General features: G+C 49.2%; 1 protein-coding gene and 3 long non-coding RNA genes across 6 annotated transcripts in view; 2 read left to right on the top strand and 2 right to left on the bottom strand.

Moving 5' to 3' along the window:
• Positions 1-2,599: 2,599 nt before the first annotated feature.
• LOC130263009 (uncharacterized) lies at positions 2,600-4,004 on the bottom strand. Its single transcript, XR_008842265.1, has 3 exons — positions 3,971-4,004; positions 3,708-3,800; positions 2,600-2,639 (listed from the first exon to the last, which is right to left on the bottom strand). It is a non-coding gene; the product is annotated as an uncharacterized LOC130263009 (long non-coding RNA).
• A 541-nt stretch (positions 4,005-4,545) lies between these two features.
• Positions 4,546-23,601, bottom strand: part of LOC130262764 (RAC-beta serine/threonine-protein kinase-like) — a 32,614-nt gene continuing 13,558 nt past the window's right edge. Inside the window, exons 6-13 of one of the 2 annotated variants that reach the window (XM_056510219.1) lie at positions 21,551-21,616; positions 17,234-17,302; positions 14,157-14,279; positions 12,543-12,671; positions 10,448-10,662; positions 6,528-6,615; positions 6,341-6,443; positions 4,546-5,475 (exon numbers count right to left, since the gene is read on the bottom strand). In XM_056510219.1, coding sequence (XP_056366194.1) covers positions 5,396-5,475; positions 6,341-6,443; positions 6,528-6,615; positions 10,448-10,662; positions 12,543-12,671; positions 14,157-14,279; positions 17,234-17,302; positions 21,551-21,616 — 873 coding nt within the window. In that variant the 3' untranslated portion in view covers positions 4,546-5,395. The remainder of the gene's footprint in view (positions 5,476-6,340; positions 6,444-6,527; positions 6,616-10,447; positions 10,663-12,542; positions 12,672-14,156; positions 14,280-17,233; positions 17,303-21,550; positions 21,617-23,601) is intronic. The other variant, XM_056510220.1, reaches the window with a different exon arrangement.
• LOC130262996 (uncharacterized) lies at positions 5,101-7,586 on the top strand. Its single transcript, XR_008842250.1, has 3 exons — positions 5,101-5,143; positions 5,381-5,496; positions 7,528-7,586. It is a non-coding gene; the product is annotated as an uncharacterized LOC130262996 (long non-coding RNA).
• LOC130263018 (uncharacterized) lies at positions 6,662-7,415 on the top strand. Of its 2 annotated transcripts, XR_008842274.1 has the most exons (4): positions 6,662-6,697; positions 6,878-6,929; positions 7,137-7,180; positions 7,262-7,415. It is a non-coding gene; the product is annotated as an uncharacterized LOC130263018 (long non-coding RNA). The 2 variants fall into 2 exon arrangements; XR_008842275.1 differs by lacking the exons at positions 7,137-7,180; positions 7,262-7,415 and adding an exon at positions 7,069-7,089.

The following is a 23,601-nucleotide window of genomic DNA, read 5'->3' as shown; positions in this document are numbered from 1 at the left end:
GATGAGGGTGGAGACCCCAAATTTGATTGGGGGGACCCCAAATTTTGGGGGGAGACCCCAAATTTGATGAGGGTGGAGACCCTAAATTTTGGGTGGAGACCCCAAATTTTATGGGGACACCCCAAATTTTGGGGGGGAACCCCAAAATATTGAGGGGAGGACCCCAAATTTTATGGGGGTGGAGACCCCAAATTTTGGGGGGGGGGCCCGGAATTTGATGGGGGTGGAGACCCCAAATTTAATGGAGGGACCCCAAATTTTGGGGGGGGGTGGAGACCCCAAATTTTTGGAGGGGGATCCCAAATTTGATGGGGGTGGAGACCCCAAATTTAATGGGGGGACCCCGAATATGGGGGGGGACCCGAATTTGATAGGGGTGGGGACCCCAAATTTTGGGAGGGGACCCCAGATTTGATAGGGTTGGAGTCCCCAGATTTTATGGTGGGACCCCAAATTATGGGAGGGGACCCCAAATTTTATGGGGGTGGAGACCCCAAATTTTGGGAGGGGGACCCCAAATTTGATGGGGGTGGAGACCCCAAATTTTGGAAGGGGGCCTCAAATTTGATGGGGGTGGAGAACCCAAATTTGATGGGGGGGAATCCAAATTTTGGGGAGGGACGCCGAATTTTGGGGGGGTGATGACTCCAAATTTTGGGGCAGGACCCCAAGTTTGATGGGGACACCCCAAATTTTGGGGGGGAAACCCAAAATATTGAGGGGAGGACCCCAAATTTGATGGGGGTGGAGATTCCAAATTTTGGGTAGGGGACCCCAAATTCTGGGGAAGGGATCCCAAATTTAATGGGGGTGGAGACCCCAAATTTTGGGGAGAGACCCCAAATTTTATGGGGTTGAAGTCCCCAAATTTTGGGAGGGGTACCCCAAATTTGATAGGGCTGGAGACCCCAAATTTTGAGGGGGGACCCCAAATTTTATGGGGGGACCCCAAATTTTGAGGGAAAACCCAAAATATTGAGAGGAGGACCCCAAATTTTGGGGAGGGGGAGACCCCAAATTTGATGGGGGGACCCCAAATTTGATGGGGGAGGAGACCCCAAATTTTGGGGGGTTGGCAGCTCTGGGATCCCAAATTCGGAGTTTGGGGGGGTCTGGGACCCCAAATTTGGGGTTGGGGGAGAGGGAGATGCAAGAACCCCAAATTTGGGATTTTGGGGTTTCCCAGGACTCCCAAATTTGGGATTTTGGGATTTTTTTTAGGACCCCAATTTTAGATTTGGGGCTTCCCAGGACCCCAAATTCAGGATTTTGGGATTCCCAGGACCCCAAATTCAGATTTTGTGTTTCCCAGGTCCCTAAATTTGGATTTTGGGGTTTCCCAGAGTTCCCAAATTCAGATTTTGGGGTTTCTTAGAACCCCAAATTTGGGATTTTAGGTTACCCAGGACCCCAATTTTTGGATTTTTGGATTTTTTAGGACCCCAAATTTGAATTCTGGGTTTCCCAGAGTTCCCAAATTTGGATTTTGGGGTTTTTTTAGGACCCCAAATTTGGGATTTGAGGCTTCCCACAACCCCAGATTCACATTTTTTGTTTCCCAGGACTCCCAAATTTGGGATTTTGGGGTTTTTTAGGACCCCAAATTCAGATTTTGGAGTTTTTTAGGACCCCAAATTTGGATTTTGGGGTTTCCCAGAGTTACCAAATTCAGATTTTGGGGTTTCCCAGGACCCCAAATTTGGATTTTGGGGTTTCTCACGACCCCAAATTTAGATTTTGTTTCCCAGGACCCCAAATTCAGATTTAGGGTTTCCCAGGACCCCAAATTTGGGATTTTGGGGTTTCCCAGAGTTCTCAAATTCAAATTTTGTGTTTCCCAGGACCCCAAATTTGGGATTTTGGAGTTTTTTAGGACCCCAAATTCAGGATTTTGGGGTTTCCCAGAGTTCCCAATCTCAGATTTTGGGATTTTTTAGGACCCCAAATTTGGGATTTTGGGGTTTTTTAGTACCCCAAGTTCAGGATTTTGGGGTTTCCCAGAGTTCCCAAATTTGGATTTTGGGGTTTCTCACGACCCCAAATTTAGATTTTATGTTTCCCAGGACCCCAAATTCAGATTTAGGGTTTCTCAGGACCCCAAATTTGGGATTTCAGGGTTTCCCAGGACCCCAAATTTGGGATTTTGGAGTTTTTTAGGACCCCAAATTCAGACTTTGTGTTTCCCAGGACCCCAAATTTGGGATTTTGGGGTTTTTTAGGACCCCAAATTTGAATTCTGGGTTTCCCAGAGTTCCCAAATTTAGATTTTGGGGTTTTTTAGTACCCCAAATTCAGACTTTGTGTTTCCCAGGACCCCAAATTTGGGATTTTGGGGTTTTTTAGGACCCCAAATTTAGATTTTGGGGTTTCCCAGGACCCCAAATTTAGATTTTGGGGTTTTTTAGTACCCCAAATTCAGGATTTTGGGGTTTCCCAGAGTTCCCAATCTCAGATTTTGGGATTTTTTAGGACCCCAAATTTGGGATTTTGGGGTTTTTAGGACCCCAAATTTGAATTTTGGGGTTTCCCAGGACCCCAAATTTAGATTTTGGGGTTTTTTAGGACCCCAAATTTGAATTTTGGGGTGTCCCACCCCCTACCTGTTTGTAGGCTCCGTCCAAGCCCATCCTGGCACGAGGCTGGAACAGGAAAATCCGGATTTATCCGACGCGGCCACACAGGTTTGGGGTTTGGGATTTTGGGATTTTGGAGTTTGGGGTTTGAGATTTGGGGGTTTGAGATTTTGGGATTTCAGATTTTGGGGTGCAGGAGAAGGAAAAACTCCCCCAAAAAAATCCCAAAAAACCTCAGAGAATTCCCGGGATCCGGAGCGCTGGGGGAGGAGACGGGAAAAAAAAAAATCCAAATTTTGGGGCGGGGTGACCTCGGAAGGGGGCGGGGCTCCCAAAATTTGGGGAGGAGCTGGGACGGGACTGGGGACAGGGAAAATTTTGGGGCAGATTTGGGGCAGTTTTGGGGCAGTTTTGGGGCAGTTTGGGTCAGTTTTGGGTCAGTTTTGGGCAGTTTTGGGGCAGTTTTGGGGCAGTTTTGGGCAGTTTTGGGCAGTTTTGGGGCAGTTTGGGGCAGTTTTGGGCAGTTTTGGGGCAGTTTTGGGTCAGTTTTGGGTCAGTTTTGGGGCAGTTTTGGGCAGTTTTGGGCAGTTTTGGGGCAGTTTTGGGGCAGTTTTGGGCAGTTTTGGGCAGTTTTGGGGCAGTTTTTGGGGCAGTTTTGGGGCAGTTTGGGGCAGTTTTGGGGCAGTTTTTGGGGCAGTTTTTGGGGCAGTTTTGGGTCAGTTTTTGGGGCAGTTTTGGGGCAGTTTTGGGGCAGTTTGGGCAGTTTTGGGGCAGTTTTGGGGCAGTTTTGGGTCAGTTTTTGGGGGCAGTTTTGGGGCAGTTTTGGGTCAGGTTTTGGGCAGTTTTTGGGGCAGTTTGGGGCAGTTTTGGGGCAGTTTTGGGTCAGTTTTGGGGCAGTTTGTTAGGCAGTTTTGGGGCAGTTTGGGGCAGTTTGGGGTCAGTTTTGGGCAGTTTTGGGCAGTTTTTGGCGGATTTTGGGTGAGTTTGGGGCAGTTGTGGGGCGGTTTTAGGGCCACGTTTAGGGTCGGGTTTAGGGCAGGTTTACCCCGATTTTGGGGCAGTTTTGGGCGGATTTTGGGGCAGTTTTTGGGCGGTTTTGTCCCCGTTCCCCCCCCGTCCCCCCTCCCGTGGTACCGTCCGCTGGGGGGCGCCCTCCTCCGCTCGCGCCGCTCGCGCCGCTCTCCTTCCCCCTCAGGCCCCGCCCTCTGCTCCTATTGGCTGCCGGAGCTGTCAATCAAACCGAGCGGAAGCACAATGCCTTAACCCGCTCCGGCAGCGCCGCCAAACCCCCTCAGAACCGCAAAAACCTCCCCGAACCCCCCGATCCCAGCCCGAGATGCCTCAAAACCCCCGAAATTCCCTCAAAATCCCCTCAAATCGCCGCTTTTCCCACTCACTTCATGTCCGCCGCGCGCCGCCGCCGAGGCTCCGCCTCTTCCTGCAAGCTGCGCGCTGATTGGTCAGCGATAAACGCGCTCTGTGCTGCCATTGGCTGTCAGAGCTGTCAATCAAACCAATCTGGTCAGGCATGCGCAGTCGAGCGCTGAGTGATCGATGGGGGTTAATCGAGCGCCGAGTGATGGATTTGGGGGATTTTGGGGCAGTTTTGGGGTTTTCAGGCGGTTTTGGGGTCCCCTAAAGGGATTTTGGGGTTCCCCAAGAGGATTTTGGGGTTCCCAGGGAGGTTTGGGGGGGATTTTAGGGCGATTTTGGGGTTCTCAGGGGAGTTTTGGGGTTCCCCAGGGGGGTTTGATGGGATTTTTTCTTTGGGGTGTCAAGAATTTGGGGGGGAACCGAGGATGAATTTCCCTCCGAAAAACTCCAAAAATAAAAGATAAAATAATGAACAAATAAAACTCGTTTATTTTATTTTATTTTATTTTATTTTATTTTATTTTATTTTATTTTATTTTATTTTATTTTATTTTATTTTAATTCTGTTTTATTTTGTACCGCGCTTCCCCACCCCCACCCTCCCCTCCCACCCCCCCTTTCCCACCCCTCCCCCCTGGAGCAAACTGGGATGGACTGGGAGGGACTGGGATGAACTGGGATGGACTGGGATGGACTGGGATAAACTGGGATGGACTGGGATGGAACTGGGATGGACTGGGAGGGACTGGGATGGACTGGGATGAACTGGGAGGGACTGGGAGGGACTGGGATGGACTGGGATGGACTGGGATGGACTGGGAGGGACTGGGATGGACTGGGATGGACTGGGATGGACTGGGATGGGACTGGGATGGACTGGGATGGACTGGGATGGACTGGGATGAACTGGGATGGACTGGGATGGACTGGGATGGACTGGGATGGACTGGGATGGACTGGGAGCTCCAGGGGGTTCAAGGCCACCGCTGTGATTTTTTTTTTTTGTTTTTTTTTTGTTTTTTTTTTGTTTTCCAAAAGCGCCAAAAACGTCCAAAAATTCGGCACCGAAATCACCTGGGGGGGGCGGGGCCAGAACACCTGGGGGGCACCTGGGGGGGCACAGGTGTGTCCAGGTGTGGGGGGAGGAGGGGCACAGGTGCACCCAGGTGAGCTCAGGTGTTTCCAGGTGTCCCCAGGTGTAGCCCAGGTGTCCCCAGGTGTCCCCAGGTGTAGCCCAGGTGTATCTCAGGTGTAGCCCAGGTGTGCCCAGGTGTGCCCAGGTATCCTCAGGTGTATCCCAGGTGTATCTCAGGAGTCCTCAGGTGTCCCCAGGTGTATCCCAGGTGTGCCCAGGTGTATCCAGGTGTGCCCAGGTGTATCCAGGTGTGCCCAGGTATCCTCAGGTGTATCCAGGTGTGCCCAGGTGTATCCAGGTGTGCCCAGGTGTGTCACTCCCGGATGCTGGCAGAGTAGGAGAACTGCGGGAAATGCGTCTGGTGGTCGCGCTCGGGGGAATCCAGGTGCTCACCTGGGGACAGGTGAGGGACAGGTGAGTTCAGCTGTGCCCAGGTGCCCCCAGGTGCCCCCAGGTGTATCCCAGCTGTCCCCAGGTGCGCCCAGGTGTATCTCAGGTGCCCCCAGCTGTCCCCAGGTGCGCCCAGGTGTATCTCAGGTGTATCCCAGGTACCCCCAGGTGCACTCAGGTGTATCTCAGGTACTCCCAGGTACCCCCAGCTGTCCCCAGGTGTATCTCAGGTGTATCCCAGGTGTATCCCAGGTACCCCCAGGTGCACCCAGATGTATCTCAGGTGTATCCCAGGTACCCCCAGGTGCACTCAGGTGTATCTCAGGTGTATCCCAGGTACCCCCAGGTGTATCTCAGGTGTATCCCAGGTGTATCCCAGGTACCCCCAGGTGCACCCAGGTGTATCTCAGGTGTATCCCAGCTGTCCCCAGGTACCCCCAGATGTCCCCAGGTGTATCCCAGGTGTATCCCAGGTACCCTCAGGTGCCCCCAGGTGTATCTCAGGTGTATCCCAGGTACCCCCAGGTGCCCCCAGGTGTGCCCAGGTGTATCTCAGGTGTATCCCAGGTACTCCCAGGTGCCCCCAGGTGTATCTCAGGTGTATCTCAGGTGTGTCCCAGGTACCCCCAGGTGTATCCCAGGTACCCCCAGGTACCCCCAGGTGCGCCCAGGTACCCCCAGGTGCGCCCAGGTGTATCCCAGGTACCCCCAGGTGCCCCCAGGTGTATCTCAGGTGTATCCCAGGTATATCCCAGGTACCCCCAGCTGTCCCCAGGTGCACCCAGGTGTATCCCAGGTGTATCTCAGGTGTATCCCAGGTACCCCCAGGTGCCCCCAGGTGCGCCCAGGTGCCCCCAGGTGCGCTCACATCTCTCGGGCGGCGTCACCGTGATGCTCTGCGCCGTGAACTCCTCGTCGAAGTACCTGGTGTCCACCTCCGACGTCACCTGCGGCCGGAAGGGCGGCACCAGCTGCGGGGGAGGGGCGGGGGGAGGGGTCACCAGGTGTGTCCGGGGTGGGGGAGGGGCGGGGGGTTACCTGCGGGGTCACCTGACCTTCCTCTGCACCACGTCCTGCCAGTCGATGCCGCAGAAGAAGCGATGCTCCATCACCTCGCGGGCGTCGCCCGGGCCCCCGCCCAGCCTGCCAGGTGAGACAGGTGAGACACAGGGGAGACACAGGGGTGAGAACAGGGGAGATACAGGTGTGTCACCAAGTGAGACAGGTGAGACACAGGGGAGAACAGGGGAGATACAGGTGAGATACAGGGGAGATACAGGGGAGATACAGGTGAGATACAGGTGAGAGACAGGGGAGATACAGGTGAGAACAGAACAGGTGAGATACAGGTGAGACAGGTGAGATACAGGTGAACAGGTGAGAGAGAACAGGTGAGACAGGTGAGAGGTGAGACAGGTGAGATACAGACAGGTGAGATACAGACAGGTGAGATACAGGTGAGACAGGGGAGATACAGACAGGTGAAATACAGGTGAGACAGGTGAGATACAGGGGAGAGACAGGGGAGATACAAGGGAGACACAGGTGAGACAGGTGAGAACAGGGGAGATACAGGTGAGTCAACAGGTGAGACAGGTGAGACACAGGGGAGATACAGGGGAGATACAGGTGAGATACAGGGGAGATACAGGTGAGATACACAGGGGAGACACAGGGGAGATACAGGTGAGACACAGGGGAGATACAGGTGTGAGATACAGGTGAGACACAGGGGAGACACAGGTGAGAACAGGTGAGATACAAACAGGTGAGAACAGATGAGATACAGACAGGTGAGACACAGGTGAGATACAGGTGAGATACAGGGGAGATACAGGGGAGATATAGGTGAGACAGGTGAGACACAGGGGAGACACAGGTGTGTCACCAGGTGAGACAGGTGAGATACAGGTGAGACACAGGGGAGACACAGGTGAGACACAGGGGAGATACAGGTGAGAAACAGACAGGTGAGGTGTGTCACCAGGTGAGACAGGTGAGACACAGGGGAGACACAGGGGAGATACAGGTGAGATACAGACAGGGGAGACACAGGGGAGACACAGGTGAGACACAGGTGAGATACAGGTGAGACACAGGTGAGACACGGGAGATACAGGTGTGTCACCAGGTGAGACAAGTGAGATACAGGTGAGATACAGGTGAGAACAGGGGAGATGCAGGTGAGATACAGGTGAGATACAAACAGGTGAGATACAGGTGAGACAAGGGAGATACAGACAAGTGAGATACAGGTGAGATACAGGTGAGACAGGTGAGATACAGACAGGTGGGACAGGTGAGAACAGGGGAGAACAGGTGAGATACAGGTGAGCACAGCTGTACTCAGGTGCCTCCAGGTGTATCTCAGGTGTTCCCAGGTGTATCTCACTTGTCCCAGGTGTATCCAGGTGTATCCAGGTGTGTCTCACCTGAGTTTTGGATCCTTTTTGAGCAGCCCCCCCAGCAGGGAGCGGCTCTCGGGTGACAGGTTCCGGGGGAACCGGATCCCAGCTGTACCCAGGTGTATCTCAGGTGTACCCAGGTGTATCTCAGGTGTATCCAGGTGTTCCCAGGTGTGTCTCACCTGAGTTTTGGATCCTTTTTGAGCAGTCCCCCCAGCAGGGAGCGGCTCTCGGGTGACAGGTTCCGGGGGAACCGGATCCCAGCTGTACCCAGGTGTGTGTGTGTGTTCCCAGGTGTACCCAGGTGTACCCAGGTGTTCCCAGGTGTGTCTCAGGTGTATCTCAGGTGTATCCCAGGTGTGCCCAGGTGTATCTCAGGTGTTCCCAGGTGTGTCTCACCTGAGTTTTGGATCCTTTTTGAGCAGTCCCCCCAGCAGGGAGCGGCTCTCGGGTGACAGGTTCCTCGGGAACCGGATCCCAGCTGTGCCCAGGTGTATCTCAGGTGTACCCAGGTGTATCTCAGGTGTATCCAGGTGTATCCAGGTGTGTCTCACCTGAGTTTAGGATCCTTTTTGAGCAGTCCCCCCGGCAGGGAGCGGCTCTCGGGTGACAGGTTCCGGGGGAACCGGATCCCAGCTGTGCCCAGGTGTGTGTGTGTGTGTGCCCAGGTGTACCCAGGTGTATCCCAGGTGTACCCAGGTGTATCTCAGGTGTACCCAGGCGTACCCAGGTGTATCTCAGGTGTTCCCAGGTGTATCTCAGGTGTATTCTCACTTCTCCCAGGTGTATCTCAGGTGTTCCCAGGTGTATCCAGGTGTGTCTCACCTGAGTTTTGGATCCTTTTTGAGCAGCCCCCCCAGCAGGGAGCGGCTCTCGGGTGACAGGTTCCAGGGGAACCGGATCCCAGCTGTGCCCAGGTGTGTGTGTGTGTACCCAGGTGTACCCAGGTGTATCTCAGGTGTTCCCAGGTGTATCCCAGGTGTACCCAGGTGTATCCAGGTGTGTCTCACCTGAGTTTTGGATCCTTTTTCAGGAGTCCCCCCAGCAGGGAGCGGCTCTCAGGTGACAGGTTCCGGGGGAACCGGATCCCAGCTGTGCCCAGGTGTGTGTGTGTACCCAGGTGTACCCAGGTGTGTGTGTGTGTGTACCCAGGTGTTCCCAGGTGTATCTCAGGTGTTCCCAGGTGTTCCCAGGTGTGTCTCACCTGAGTTTTGGATCCTTTTTGAGCAGCCCCCCCAGCAGGGAGCGGCTCTCAGGTGACAGGTTCCGGGGGAACCGGATCCCAGCTGTGCCCAGGTGTATCTCAGGTGTATCTCAGGTGTACCCAGGTGTATCCCAGGTGTACCCAGGTGTATCTCAGGTGTTCCCAGGTGTGTCTCACCTGAGTTTTGGATCCTTTTTGAGCAGCCCCCCCAGCAGGGAGCGGCTCTCGGGTGACAGGTTCCTCGGGAACCGGATCCCAGCTGTACCCAGGTGTGTGTGTGTGTACCCAGGTGTATCTCAGGTGTACCCAGGTGTATCTCAGGTGTTCCCAGGTGTATCCAGGTGTGTCTCACCTGAGCTTTGGATCCTTTTTGAGCAGTCCCCCCAGCAGGGAGCGGCTCTCGGGTGACAGGTTCCTCGGGAACCGGATCCCAGCTGTACCCAGGTGTGTGTGTGTGTGCCCAGGTGTACCCAGGTGTATCCCAGGTGTATCCAGGTGTGTCTCACCTGAGCTTTGGATCCTTTTTGAGCAGCCCCCCCAGCAGGGAGCGGCTCTCGGGTGACAGGTTTCTCGGGAACCGGATCCCAGCTGTGCCCAGGTGTGTGTGTGTGTACCCAGGTGTATCTCAGGTGTTCCCAGGTGTATCTCAGGTGTATCCAGGTGTGTCTCACCTGAGTTTAGGATCCTTTTTGAGCAGTCCCCCCAGCAGGGAGCGGCTCTCGGGTGACAGGTTCCAGGGGAACCGGATCCCAGCTGTACCCAGGTGTACCCAGGTGTATCTCAGGTGTACCCAGGTGTATCCAGGTGTGTCTCACCTGAGTTTTGGATCCTTTTTGAGCAGCCCCCCCAGCAGGGAGCGGCTCTCGGGTGACAGGTTCCAGGGGAACCGGATCCCAGCTGTACCCAGGTGTGTGTGTGTGTGATCCCAGGTGTGTGAACCCAGGTGTGTGTGTGTGTACCCAGGTGTATCTCAGGTGTTCACAGGTGTATCTTATCTGTCCCAGGTGTGTCTCACCTGAGTTTTGGATCCTTTTTGAGCAGCCCCCCCAGCAGGGAGCGGCTCTCGGGTGACAGGTTCCAGGGGAACCGGATCCCAGCTGTACCCAGGTGTGTGTGTGTGTACCCAGGTGTACCCAGGTGTGTGTGTGTGTGTTCCCAGGTGTGTCTCAGGTGTTCCCAGGTGTGTCTCACCTGAGTTTTGGATCCTTTTTGAGCAGCCCCCCCAGCAGGGAGCGGCTCTCAGGTGACAGGTTCCGGGGGAACCGGATCCCAGCTGTGCCCAGGTGTGTGTGTGTGTACCCAGGTGTACCCAGGTGTATCTCAGGTGTTCCCAGGTGTATCTCAGGTGTTCCCAGGTGTGTCTCACCTGAGCTTTGGATCCTTTTTGAGCAGTCCCCCCAGCAGGGAGCGGCTCTCGGGTGACAGGTTCCTCGGGAACCGGATCTCCTCCAGCAGGATCAGCTCGAAGAGCCGCTCGTGGTCCTGGTTGTAGAAGGGGAGGCGCCCGCAGAGCATCTCGTACATCACCACGCCCAGCCCCCACCAGTCCACCGCCCGCCCGTAGTCGTTGTCTTCCAGCACCTGCGGACAGGAACGGCTCAGGTGGCACCTGACAGGGCCTGAAGGGCACAGGTGAGAGCTGACAGGTACAGGTGTGAGCTGACAGGTACAGGTGACACCTGACAGGGCCTGAAGGGCACAGGTGAGACCTGACAGGACCTGACAGGTGCAGGTGAGATCTGAGAGGACCTGACAGGTACAGGTGAGAGCTGACAGGTACAGGTGAGAGCTGACAGGGTCTGACAGGTACAGGTGAGAGCTGACAGGACCTGACAGGCACAGGTGAGAGCTGACAGGGTCTGACAGGTACAGGTGTGAGCTGACAGGACCTGACAGGTACAGGTGTGAGCTGACAGGACCTGACAGGTACAGGTGAGAGCTGACAGGTACAGGTGAGAGCTGACAGGGTCTGACAGGTACAGGTGAGACCTGACAGGACCTGACAGGTACAGGTGTGAGCTGACAGGACCTGACAGGTACAGGTGTGAGCTGACAGGTACAGGTGAGAGCTGACAGGACCTGACAGGTACAGGTGTGAGCTGACAGGTACAGGTGAGAGCTGACAGGTACAGGTGAGAGCTGACAGGACCTGACAGGTACAGGTGTGACCTGACAGGTACAGGTGAGAGCTGACAGGTACAGGTGTGAGCTGACAGGTACAGGTGAGACCTGACAGGACCTGACAGGTACAGGTGTGAGCTGACAGGTACAGGTGAGAGCTGACAGGACCTGACAGGTACAGGTGTGAGCTGACAGGTACAGGTGTGAGCTGACAGGTACAGGTGTGAGCTGACAGGGTCTGACAGGTACAGGTGAGACCTGACAAGTACAGGTGTGAGCTGACAGGTACAGGTGAGAGCTGACAGGTACAGGTGAGACCTGACAGGTACAGGTGAGACCTGACAGGACCCAGGAATCCCAGGGAATCCCAAGCTCCTAAACCCCAGGAAATCCCTGAATTTTCCCAAATTTTCCCAAATTTTGGGAATTCCAAGCTCCCAAACCCTGGGAATTTTCTCGAATTTTCCCAAATTTTCCCGAACTTTCCCGAATTTCGGGAATTCCAGGTTTCCAAACCTTGGGAATTTTCCCTAATTTTCCCAAATTTTCCCGAATTTTTCTGAATTTTGGGAATTCCAAGCTCCCAAACCTCAGAAATTTTCCCTAATTTTCCCAAATTTTCCCAAACTTTGGGAATCCCAAACTCCCAAACCCCGGGAAATCCCCCGAATTTTCCTGAGTTTTCCCAAATTTTGGGAATCCCAAGCTCCCAAACCCTGGGAATTTTCCTGAATTTTCATAAATTTTCCCAAAATTCCTAAATTTTCCCAAATCCCATGAAATTCCGAGTTCCCAAACCCCAGGAAATCCCCGGATTTTCCCAAATTTTCCCTAATTTTGGGAATCCCAAGCTCCCAAACCTTGGGAATTTTTCCAAATTTTCCCAAATTTTCCCGAATTTCGGGAATCCCAAGCTCCCAAACTTTGGGAATTTTTCCAAATTTTCCCAAATTTTCCCGAATTTCGGGAATCCCAAGCTCCCAAACCCCGTGAATTTTCCAAATTTTCCTGAATTTTGGGAATCCCAAGCTCCCAACCCCTGTGAATTTTCCCAAATTTCCCCGAATTTTTCCGAATTTTCCCAAATTTTCCAGAATTTTCCCAAATTTTCCCAAATTTTGGGAATCCCAAGCTCCCAAACCCCGTGAATTTTCCAAATTTTCCTGAATTTTGGGAATCCCAAGCTCCCAAACCCTGTGAATTTTCCCAAATTTCCCCGAATTTTTCCGAATTTTCCCAAATTTTCCAGAATTTTCCCAAATTTTGGGACTCCCAGGCTCCCAAACCCCGGGAATCTTCCCGGATATTCCCGAATTTTCCCGAATTGCCGGATTTGGCACCTCTGGTGCCAGGTACTCGGGGGTGCCGCAGAAGGTTCTCATGGTGGCGCCGTCGCTCACGCCCTCCTTGCACAGCCCGAAATCCGTGATCTTGATGTGCCCGTCCTTGTCCAGCATCAGGTTCTCCAGCTGGGAGGGACCCCAAAAAAACAAAAATTATAATGAAATGTGGGAGGGGCGGGGCAAAAAAATCCCAAAATTTGGGTGAGAATCGGCCCAAAATTCAGCCCCAAAATCGCAGGAATTCAGCCCAAAACTGAGCCAAAAATCCCAGGAATTCAGCCCCAAAATCCCAGGAATTCAGCCCAAAACTGAGCCAAAAATCCCAGGAATTCAGCCCAAAAATCCCAGGAATTCAGCCCCAAAATCGCAGGAATTCAGCCCAAAACTGAGCCCAAAATCCCAGGAATTCAGCCCCAAAAATCCCAGGAATTCAGCCCCAAAATCGCAGGAATTCAGCCCCAAAATTCGGCCCCAAAATCCCAGGAATTCAGCGCCAAAATTGCAGGAATTCACCCCCAAAATCCCCAGAATTCAGCCCCAAAATTGAGCCCAAAATCCGTCGAATTAGGCCCCAAAATCCCAGGAATTCAGCCCAAAATTGAGCTCAAAATCCCAGGAATTCAGCCCCAAAACTCGGCCCCAAAATCCCAGGAATTCAGCCCAAAATTGCAGGAATTCACCCGCAAAATCCCCAGAATTCAGCCCCAAAATTCAGCCCAACATCCATCGAATTTGGCCCCAAAATCCCAGGAATTCAGCCCAAAATTGAGCCCAAAATCCCAGGAATTCAGCCCCAAAATCCAGGAATTCAGCCCACAACTGAGCCCAAAATCCCAGGAATTCAGCCCCAAAATCCCTGGAATTCAGCCCAAAATTGAGCCCAAAATCCCAGGAATTCAGCCCCAAAATCCCAGGAATTCACCCCCAAAATCCCCAGAATTCAGCCCCAAAATTCAGCCCAATATCCATCGAATTTGGCCCCAAAATCCCAGGAATTCAGCCCCAAAATTCGGCCCCAAAATCCCTGGAATTCAGCCCAAAATTGAGCTCAAAATCCCAGGAATTCAGCCCCAAAAATCCCAGGAATTCAGCCCCAAAATCCCAGGAATTCAGCCCAAAACTGAGCCCAAAATCCCAGGAATTCAGCCCCAAAAATCCCAGGAATTCAGCCCCAAAATCCCCAGAATTCAGCCGCAAAATTCAGCCCAAAATCCGTTGAATTTGGCCCCAAAAATCCCAGGAATTCAGCCCAAAATTGAGCCCAAAATCCAGGAATTCAGCCCCAAAATCCAGGAATTCAGCCCAAAACTGAGCCCAAAATCCCAGGAATTCAGCCCCAAAATCCCAGGAATTCAGCCCAAAATTCGGCCCAAAATCCCAGAAATTTAGCCCAAATTCCCAGGAATAAACCCAAACTCCCAAAATTCAGCAAAAAAATCCCAAAATTCAGCCCAAAAATCGCAGGAATTCGGCCCCAAAATCGCAGGGATTCAGCTCCAAATCCTGCCCAAAATCCCAGGAAATTACCCAAAATCCCTGGAATTCCACCCAAAATCCCCAAAATCCTTGGAATTCCACCCAAAATCCCCAAAATCCGTCCCAGAATCGCACCTTGATGTCGCGATAGACGACGTCCCGCGAGTGCAGGTACTCGAGGGCAGAGACGATCTCGGCGCCGTAGAAACGAGCGCGGTCCTCGGGGAACACGCGCTCCCGGGACAGGTGGAAAAACAGCTGGGGGGATTGGGGAAATTGGGGGAAATTTGGGGAAAATTTGGGGGGATTTGGGGAAAAATTGGGGAAATTTGGGGAAAATTTGGGGAAAAATTTGGGGAAAAATCGGGGGAAAGTTGGGGAGAAATTTCGGGAAAATTTGGAGGGATTTGGGGGGAAACGAGCGCGGTCCTCGGGGAACACGCGCTCACGGGACAGGTGGAAAAATAGCTGGGGAGATTTGGGGAAATTGGGGGAAATTTGGGGAAAATTTGGGGGGATTTGGAGAAAATTTGGGGGAAATTTGGGGAAAATTTGGGGGATTTAAGGGAAAAATGGGAGAAAAAATTGGGGGAAATTTAGGGAAATTTGGGAGAAATTTGGGGGATTTGGGGGGAAAATTGGGGAGAATTTGGGGAAAATTGGGGGGGAATTTTCGGGGGAAAATTTGGGGGGAAATTTGGGGAAAAATGGGAAGAAATTTGGGGAAATTTGGGGGGAAAATTAGGGGGAAAAATTGGGGGAAATTGGGCAAAATTTGGGAAAATTGGGAAAATTTGGGGAGATGTGGGGAGATTTGGGGAAACTTGGGGGGAAACGAGCGCGGTGCTCGGGGAACACGCGCTCACGGGACAGGTGGAAAAACAGCTGAGGGGAATTGGGGAAATTTGGGGAAATTTGGGAAATTTGGGGAAACTTGGAGAAAATTTGGGGGAAATTTGGGGGAAATTTGGGAGAAATTTCGGGAAAATTTGGGGGGATTTGGGGGGAAACGAGCGCGATCCTCAGGGAACACGCGCTCATGGGACAGGTGGAAAAACAGCTGGGGGGATTTGGGGAAATTGGGGGAAATTTGGGGGAAATTTGGGGAAATTTGGGGAAAAAGTTGGGGGAAATTTGGGAGAAATTTGGGAAAATTTGGGGGAATTTGGGAGGAAAAATTGGGGATTTGGGGAAAAATTGGGAAAATTTGGGGGAAATTTGGAGGGATTTGGGGGGAAACGAGCGCGGTGCTCGGGGAACACGCGCTCCCGGGAGAGGTGGAAAAACAGCTGGGGGGAATTGGGGAAATTGGGGGAAATTTTGGGGAAAATTTGGGGGGAATTTGGGGAAAAATTGGGGAAAATTTGGGGAAAATTTGGGGAAAAATTTGGGGAAAAATCGGGGGAAAGTTGGGGAGAAATTTCGGGAAAATTTGGAGGGATTTGGGGGGAAACGAGCGCGGTCCTCGGGGAACACGCGCTCACGGGACAGGTGGAAAAACAGCTGGGGGGAACTGGGGAAAATTTGGGAGGATTTGGGAAAATTTGGGGAATTTTGGGTGGAAAAATTGGGGGAAATTTGGGAAAATTTGGGGAAAAAAATTGGGGAAAAATTGGGGCAAATTTAAGGAAAATTTGGGGGGATTTCAGGAAAAATGTGGAGGAATTTTGGAGGGAAACGAGCGCGGTCCTCGGGGAACACGCGCTCACGGGACAGGTGGAAAAACAGCTGGGGGGATTTGGGGAAAATTGGGGAAATTTGGGGAGAAATTTGGGGGGATTTGGGGAAAAATTTGGGGGAAATTTGGGGGAAAGTTGGGGAGAATTTGGGGAAATTTAGGGGAAATTTGGGGGATTTGGGGGGAAAATTGGGGGGGAATTTGGGAAAATTGGGGGGGAATTTGGGGAAAAATTTGGGGGAAATTTGGGGGAAATCTAGGGAAAAATTAGGGGGGATTTGGGGGAAAAATTGGGGGGAAAATTGGGGGAAAAATTGGGGGAAATTTGGGCAAAATTTGGGAAAATTTGGGGAATTTTGGGGAAAAATTTGGGGAGAATTTGGGGAAATTTAGGGGAAATTTGGGGGATTTGGGGGGAAAATTGGGGAGAATTTGGGGAAAATTGGGGGAGAATTTGGGAAATTTGGGGAGATTTGGAGAAAATTTGGGGGGATTTGGGGAAAAAGTTGGGGGAAATTTGGGGAAAATTTGGGGAGATTTGGGGAAAAAGTTGGGGGAAATTTGGGAGAAATTTGGGGAAAATTTGGATGGATTTGGGGGAAAACGAGCGCGGTCCTCGGGGAACACGCGCTCCTGGGACAGGTGGAAAAACACCTGGGGGGAATTGGGGGAAAATTGGGGGAAATTTGGGGGAAATTTTTGGAGAATTTGGGAAAATTGGGGGAAAATTTGGGGGAAATTTAGGGAAATTTGGGAGAAATTTGGGGGATTTGGGGGAAAAATCGGGGGGAAATTTGGGGAAAAATTGGGGGAAATTTGGGCAAAATTTGGGCAAATTTGGGGAAATTTGGGGAAAAATTTGGGGGAAATTTGGGGGAAAGTTGGGGAGAATTTGGGGAAATTTAGGGGAAACTTGGGGGAATTTGGGGGGAAAATTGGGGAGAATTTGGGGAAAATTGGGGGGGAATTTAGGAAAATTTGGAGAAAAATTTGGGGGAAATTTGGGGGAAATTTAGGGAAAAATTAGGGGGGATTTGGGGGAAAAATTGGGGGGAAATTTGGGGGAAAATTTGGGGAAAAAAGGGGAAATTTGGGGAAAATTTAGAAAAATTTGGGGAAATTTGGGGAAAAATTTGGGGGAAATTTGGGGGAAATTTAGGGAAAAATTAGGGGGGATTTGGGGGAAAAATTTGGGGAAAAATTGGGGAAAATTTGGGCAAAATTTGGGAAAATTTGGGGTAATTTGGGGAAAAATTTGTGAAGAATTTGGGGAAATTTAGGGGAAATTTGAGGGATTTGGGGGGAAAATTGGGGGAAAGTTGGGGGATTTGAGGGAAAATTTGGGGGAAATTTGGGGGAAAGTTGGGGAAATTTGGGGAAAATATGGGGAAATTTGGTGGAGAATTTGGGGAAAAAATTGGGGGAAATTTGGGGAAAAATTTGGGGAAATTTGGAGGAAATTGGGGAAAATGTGGAAAACTCAGTTTTGGGTCAGAAACTGCCCCAAAAAATCAGAATTTTGGGTGAAACTCACCTCGCCCCCGTTGGCGTATTCCATGACAAAGCAAAGACGGTCGTGGGTCTGGAAAGCGCAGCGGAGAGCCTGGGGTGGGGCAAAAAACCAGGATTTTGGGAAAAAATAAAAAAAAATGAGAATTTTGGGAAAAAATCCCAAAGCGGAGAGCCTGGGGTGGGGCAAAAACCCAAAAAAATGAGAACTTTGGGGAAAAAATCCCAAAGCTGAGAGCCTGGGGTGGGGAAAAAAACCAAGATTTTGGGAAAAAAAATCAAAAATCCCAAATCTGAGAGCTTGGGGTGGGGCAAAAAAAAGGGATTTTGGGAAAAAATAAAAAAAAATGAGAATTTTGGGAAAAAATCCCAAAGCTGAGAGCCTGGGGTGGGGAAAAAAACCAAGATTTTGGGAAAAAATTTTAAAAAAATGAGAATTTTGGGAAAAAATCCCAAAGCTAAGAGCCTGGGGTGGGGAAAAAAAACCAAAAAAATGAGAATTTTGGGGAAAAAATCCCAAATCTGAGAGTCTGGGGTGGGGCAAAAAACCAAGATTTTGGGAAAAAATAAAAAAAAATGAGAATTTTGGGAAAAAATCCCAAAGCTGAGAGCCTGTGGTGGGGCAAAAAAACCAAAAAAATGGGAATTTTGGGAAAAAATAACAAAAAATCCCAAATCTGAGAGCCTGGGGTGGGGCAAAAAACGGGGATTTTGGGAAAAAATTTTTAAAAAATGAGAATTTTGGGAAGAAATCCCAAAGCTGAGAGCCTGGGGTGGGGCAAAAAAACAAGATTTTGGGAAAAAAAATCAAAAATCCCAAATCTGAGAGCCTGGGGTGGGGAAAAAAAACAAGATTTTGGGAAAAAATTTAAAAAAAAAGAGAATTTTGGGAAAAAATCCCAAAGCTGAGAGCCTGGGGTGGGGAAAAAAACCAAAAAAATGGGAATTTTGGGGAAAAAATCCCAAATCTGAGAGCCTGGGGTGGGGCAAAAAACAAAAAAAAATGGGAATTTTGGGAAAAAATAAAAAAAAATCCCAAAGCTGAGAGCCTGGGGTGGGGAAAAAAACCAAGATTTTGGGAAAAAAAATAAAAAAAATGAGAATTTTGGGAAAAAATCCCAAAGCTGAGAGCCTGTGGTGGGGCAAAAAAACCAAAAAAATGGGAATTTTGGGGAAAAAATCCCAAATCTGAGAGCCTGGGGTGGGGCAAAAAACAAAAAAAAAATGAGAATTTTGGGAAAAAATCCCAAATCTGAGAGCCTGGGGTGGGGAAAAAACCCAAAAAAATGGGAATTTTGGGAAAAAATAACAAAAAATCCCAAATCTGAGAGCCTGGGGTGGGGCAAAAATTTTTTAAAAATGGGAATTTTGGGAAAAAAAGTCAAAAATCACAAATTTGAGAGCCTGAAATGGGGGAAAAAACAGGGATTTTGGAAAAAAAGAAAAAAAAAGGGAATTTTGGGAAAAAAATTCCCAAATCTGAGAGCCTGGGATGGGGGAAAAATGGGAATTTTGGGGAAATTTTTTTTAAAAAAGGGAATTTTGGGAGAAAAATCCCAAATCTGAGAGCCTGGGATGGGGCAAAAATGGGAATTTTGGAAATTCCCAAATTTTTCCCAATTTTGCTTTGGAAAATTTGGGAATTTCAGGCTGGGAATTCCAGGGTGGGAAATTTGGGAATCCTCGATTTTTCCCCATTTTGCTTTGGAAAAAATTGGGAATTTTGGGATGGAAATTCCCAAATCTTTCCTATATTGCTCTGAATAACTGGGAATTTTGGGCTGGAATTCCCAAATTTTCCCCATTTTGCTTTAAAAAATCAGGAATTCTGAGCTGGGAATTTCAGGGTCGGAAATTGGGAATTTTGGGCTGGGATTCCAGGTGGAAATTTGGGAATTCTGGGATTCCAGATGGAATTTTTGGGAATTCTGGGTTAGGAACTCCAGGGTGGGAAATTTGGGAATTCTGGGCTGGGATTCCAGATGGAAATCTGGGAATTCTGGGATTCCAGATGGGAATTTGGGAATTCTGGGATTCCAGATGGGAAATTTGGGAATTCTGGGATTCCAGGTGGGGAATTTTGGGAATCCAGATGGAAATTCCAAGTGGAAATTTGGGAATTCTGGGATTCAAGATGGGGAATTTGGGAATTCTGGGCTGGGAACTCCAGAGTGGAAAATTTGGGAATTCTGGGCTGGAATTCCAGATGGAAAATCTGGGAATTCTGGGATTCCAGATGGAATTTTGGGAATTCTGGGATCCGAGGTTGAAATCTGGGAATCCTGGGATTCCAGATGGTATTTTGGGAATTCTGGGACTCCAGATGGAAATTTGGGAATTCTGGGATCCCAGGTTGAAATCTGGGAATTCTGGGTTTCCAGATGGGAATTTGGGAATTCTGGGATCCCAGGTTGAAATCTGGGAATCTTGGGATTCCAGATGGAATTTTGGGAATTCTGGGACTCCAGATGGAAATTTTGGGAATCCTGGGATTCCAGATGGAAATTTGGGAATTCTGGGACTCCAGGTGGAATTTTGGGAATTCTGGGACTCCAGGTGGGATTTTGGGAATTCTGGGATTCCAGATGGAATTTTGGGACTCCAGGTGGAATTTTGGGAATTCTGGGACTCCAGGTGGAATTTTTGGGAATCCTGGGATTCCAAATGGAAATTTTGGGAATTCTGGGATTCCAGGGTGGGGAAATTTGGGAATTCTGGGATTCCAGATGGAATTTTTGGGAATTCTGGGATTCCAGATGGGAATTTTGGGAACCCTGATATTCCAGGTGGGAAATTTGGGAATTCTGGGCTGGGATTCCAGATGGAAATCTGGGAATTCTGGGATTCCAGATGGAAATTTTGGGAATTCTGAGATTCCAGATGGAAATTTGGGAATTCTGGGCTGGGATACCAGATGGTATTTTGGGAATTCTGGGTTTCCAGATGGAATTTTGGGAATTCTGGGCTGGGATACCAGATGGTATTTTGGGAATCCTGGGATTCCAGATGGAAATTTTGGGAATTCTGGGATCCGAGGTTGAAATCTGGGAATCTTGGGATTCCAGATGGAATTTTGGGAATTCTGGGACTCCAGGTGGGATTTTGGGAATCCTGTGACTCCAGGTGGAATTTTTGGGAATCCTGGGACTCCAGGTGGGATTTTGGGAATTCTGGGTTTCCAGATGGAATTTTGGGGATTCCAGGTGTGAATTTTGGGTTCCAGGTGTGAATTTTGGGAATTCTGGGATTCCAGATGGTATTTTGGGAATTCTGGGATTCCAGATGGAATTTTGGGAATTCTGAGATTCCAGATGGTATTTTGGGAATTCTGGGACTCCAGGTGGGATTTTGGGAATTCTGGGACTCCAGGTGGGATTTTGGGAATCCTGGGCCTCCAGATGGAATTTTGGGAATTCTGGGCCTCCAGGTGGGATTTTGGGAATTCTGAGATTCCAGATGGAAATTTGGGAATTCTGGGACTCCAGGTGGAATTTTGGGAATCCTGGGATTCCAAGTGGAATTTTGGGAATTCTGGGATTCCAGGTGGGGAAATTTGCGAATTCTGGGACTCCAGGTGGAATTTTGGGAATTCTGGGACTCCAGATGGAAATTTTGGGAATCTTGGGATTCCAGATGGAATTTTGCGAAGTCTGGGATTCCAGATGGAGAATTTGGGAATCCTGGGATTCCAGATGGAAATCTGGGAATTCTGGGATTCCAGATGGAATTTTTGGGAATCCTGGGATTCCAGATGGAAATCTGGGAATTCTGGGATTCCAGATGGAATTTTGGGAATTCTGGGATTCCAGATGGAAATTTGGGAATTCTGGGACTCCAGGTTGAAATCTGGGAATCCTGGGATTCCAGATGGAAATTTGGGAATTCTGGGATTCCAGGTGGAATTTTGGGAATTCTGGGACTCCAGATGGTATTTTGGGAATTCTGGGACTCCAGGTGGAATTTTGGGAATCCTGGGACTCCAGGTGGAATTTTTGGGAATCCTGGGATTCCAAGTGGAAATTTGGGAATTCTGGGACTCCAGGTGGAATTTTGGGAATCCTGGGACTCCAGGTGGTATTTTGGGAATCCTGGGACTCCAGATGGAATTTTGGGAATTCTCAGGTGGAATTTTGGGAATTCTCAGATGGAATTTTGGGAATTCTCAGGTGGAATTTTGGGAATTCTGAGATTCCAGATGGAAATTTGGGAATCCTGGGACTCCAGGTGGGATTTTGGGAATCCTGGGACTCCAGGTGGGATTTTGGGAATTCTGGGACTCCAGATGGAATTTTGGGAATCCTGGGCCTCCCGGTGGGATTTCGGGACCCCGGGTCTCACTCACGGTCAGGAACGGGTGCCGCGTGTTCTGCAGGACTCGGCTCTCGGTCACCGTGTGGGCAACCTCGTCCTGCGGGGGGGCAACCAGAACTCAGAGCCCTGGCCCGGGGGGATCCACCCCAAAACCTGCTGAAACTGAAAACTTGCACCCAAAACCTGCTAAAAATGCAATTTTTCATCCCAAAACCTGCTAAAAATGCAACTTTTCATCCCAAAACCTGCTGAAACTGAACATTTTCACCCAAAACCTGCCAAAAATGCAAATTTTCACCCAAAACGTGCTAAAAATGCAATTTTTCAACCCAAAACCTGCCAAAAATGCAAATTTTCACCCAAAACCTGCCAAAAATGCAATTTTTCATCCCAAAACCTGCTAAAAATGCAAATTTTCACCCAAAACCTGCTAAAAATGCAATTTTTCATCCCAAAACGTGCTAAAAATGCAATTTTTCATCCCAAAACCTGCCAAAAATGCGATTTTTCAACCCAAAATGGGCAAAATTTGCCATTTTTCAACCCAGAATGTGCAAAAAATATCATTTTCTACCCCAAAATGTGCTAAAAATGCAATTTTTCATCCCAAAACGTGCCAAAAATGCAAATTTTCACCCAAAACCTGCTAAAAATGCAACTTTTCATCCCAAAACCTGCCAAAAATGCAAATTTTCACCCAAAACCTGCTAAAAATGCAATTTTTCATCCCAAAACCTGCCAAAAATGCAAATTTTCACCCAAAACCTGCCAAAAATGCAATTTTTCATCCCAAAACCTGCCAAAAATGCGATTTTTCAACCCAAAATGGGCAAAAATTGCCATTTTTCAACCCAGAACGTGACAAAAATATCATTTTCTACCCCAAAATATTCTAAGATTGCCATTTTTTTACCCCAAAATGTGCTGGAATTGCAATTTTTCAACCCAGAATGTGCCAGAAATGTCATTTTCTACCTCAAAATGTGCTAAAAATGCCATTTTTCAACCCAGAATTTGGCAGAAATGTAATTTTCTACCCCAAAATGGGCTAAAAATGCCAATTTTCAACCCAAAATCTGCTAAAATTACGATTTTTTTTACCCCAAAATGTGCAAAAAATGCAACTTTTCATCCCAAAAATGCCCTAAGAATGCCATTTTCTACCCCAAAATGTGCTAAAAATGCAATTTTTTACCCCAAAAGGTGCAATAATTGCAAAACGTGCCAAAAATGTCATTTTCTACCCCAAAATGGGCAAAATTTGCAATTTTTCACCCCAAAATTCACTACAAATGCCATTTTTCACCCCAAAAATTCCCTTTTTCCTGCCTCCCTTTCCTGCTCCAAAATCCCCATTTTTGCCCCCAAAATTTCTGGGGTTTTTTTTCCCCAAATTTCCCATTTTTTCCCAAAATCCCTGTTTTTCACTCCAAATTTTGGTACTTTTGCAATGATGACCTGCCCTTTCCCACCCCAAAATCCACATTTTTTCTCCCAAATTCCCCATTTTTTACCCCCCAAATCCCCATTTTTTCCCCAAATTTTCATTTTTTTCCCCAAAATCCCCATTTTTTCTCACTCAAATCCACATTTTTCCCAAAATCCCCATTTTTCATCCCAAATCTGTTACCTTGACCATGATTATCTCCTATAAAATCCCATTTCCTGACCCCAAAAATCCACATTTTTCACCCCAAAATCCACATTTTTCACCCTAAATTTCCCATTTTTTTCCCAAAATCCCCATTTTTTCACCCAAATTTCCCATTTTTTCCCAAAATCCCAGTTTTTCACCCCAAAATCCCCACCTTGACAATGATCAGCTCCTTCCTGAGGATTTTCATGGCGTAGCAGCGCCCCAAATGAAACCCCAAAAATTCACTTTTTTTCCCCCCAAAATCCCCTTTTTTCACCCTAAATTTCCCATTTTTTTCCCAAAATCCCCATTTTTTCCCCCAAATTTTCCATTTTTTCCCAAAATCCCAGTTTTTCACCCCAGAATCCCCACCTTGGCCATGATCACCTCCTTCCTGAGGATTTTCATGGCGTAGCAGCGCCCAGGACGAGACCCCAAAAATTCAC

This window comes from Oenanthe melanoleuca, chromosome 25 (genome assembly GCF_029582105.1).
Source record: "Oenanthe melanoleuca isolate GR-GAL-2019-014 chromosome 25, OMel1.0, whole genome shotgun sequence".
Classification (NCBI taxonomy): domain Eukaryota; kingdom Metazoa; phylum Chordata; class Aves; order Passeriformes; family Muscicapidae; genus Oenanthe; species Oenanthe melanoleuca.
This window is presented reverse-complemented; position numbering and strand designations above follow the sequence as displayed.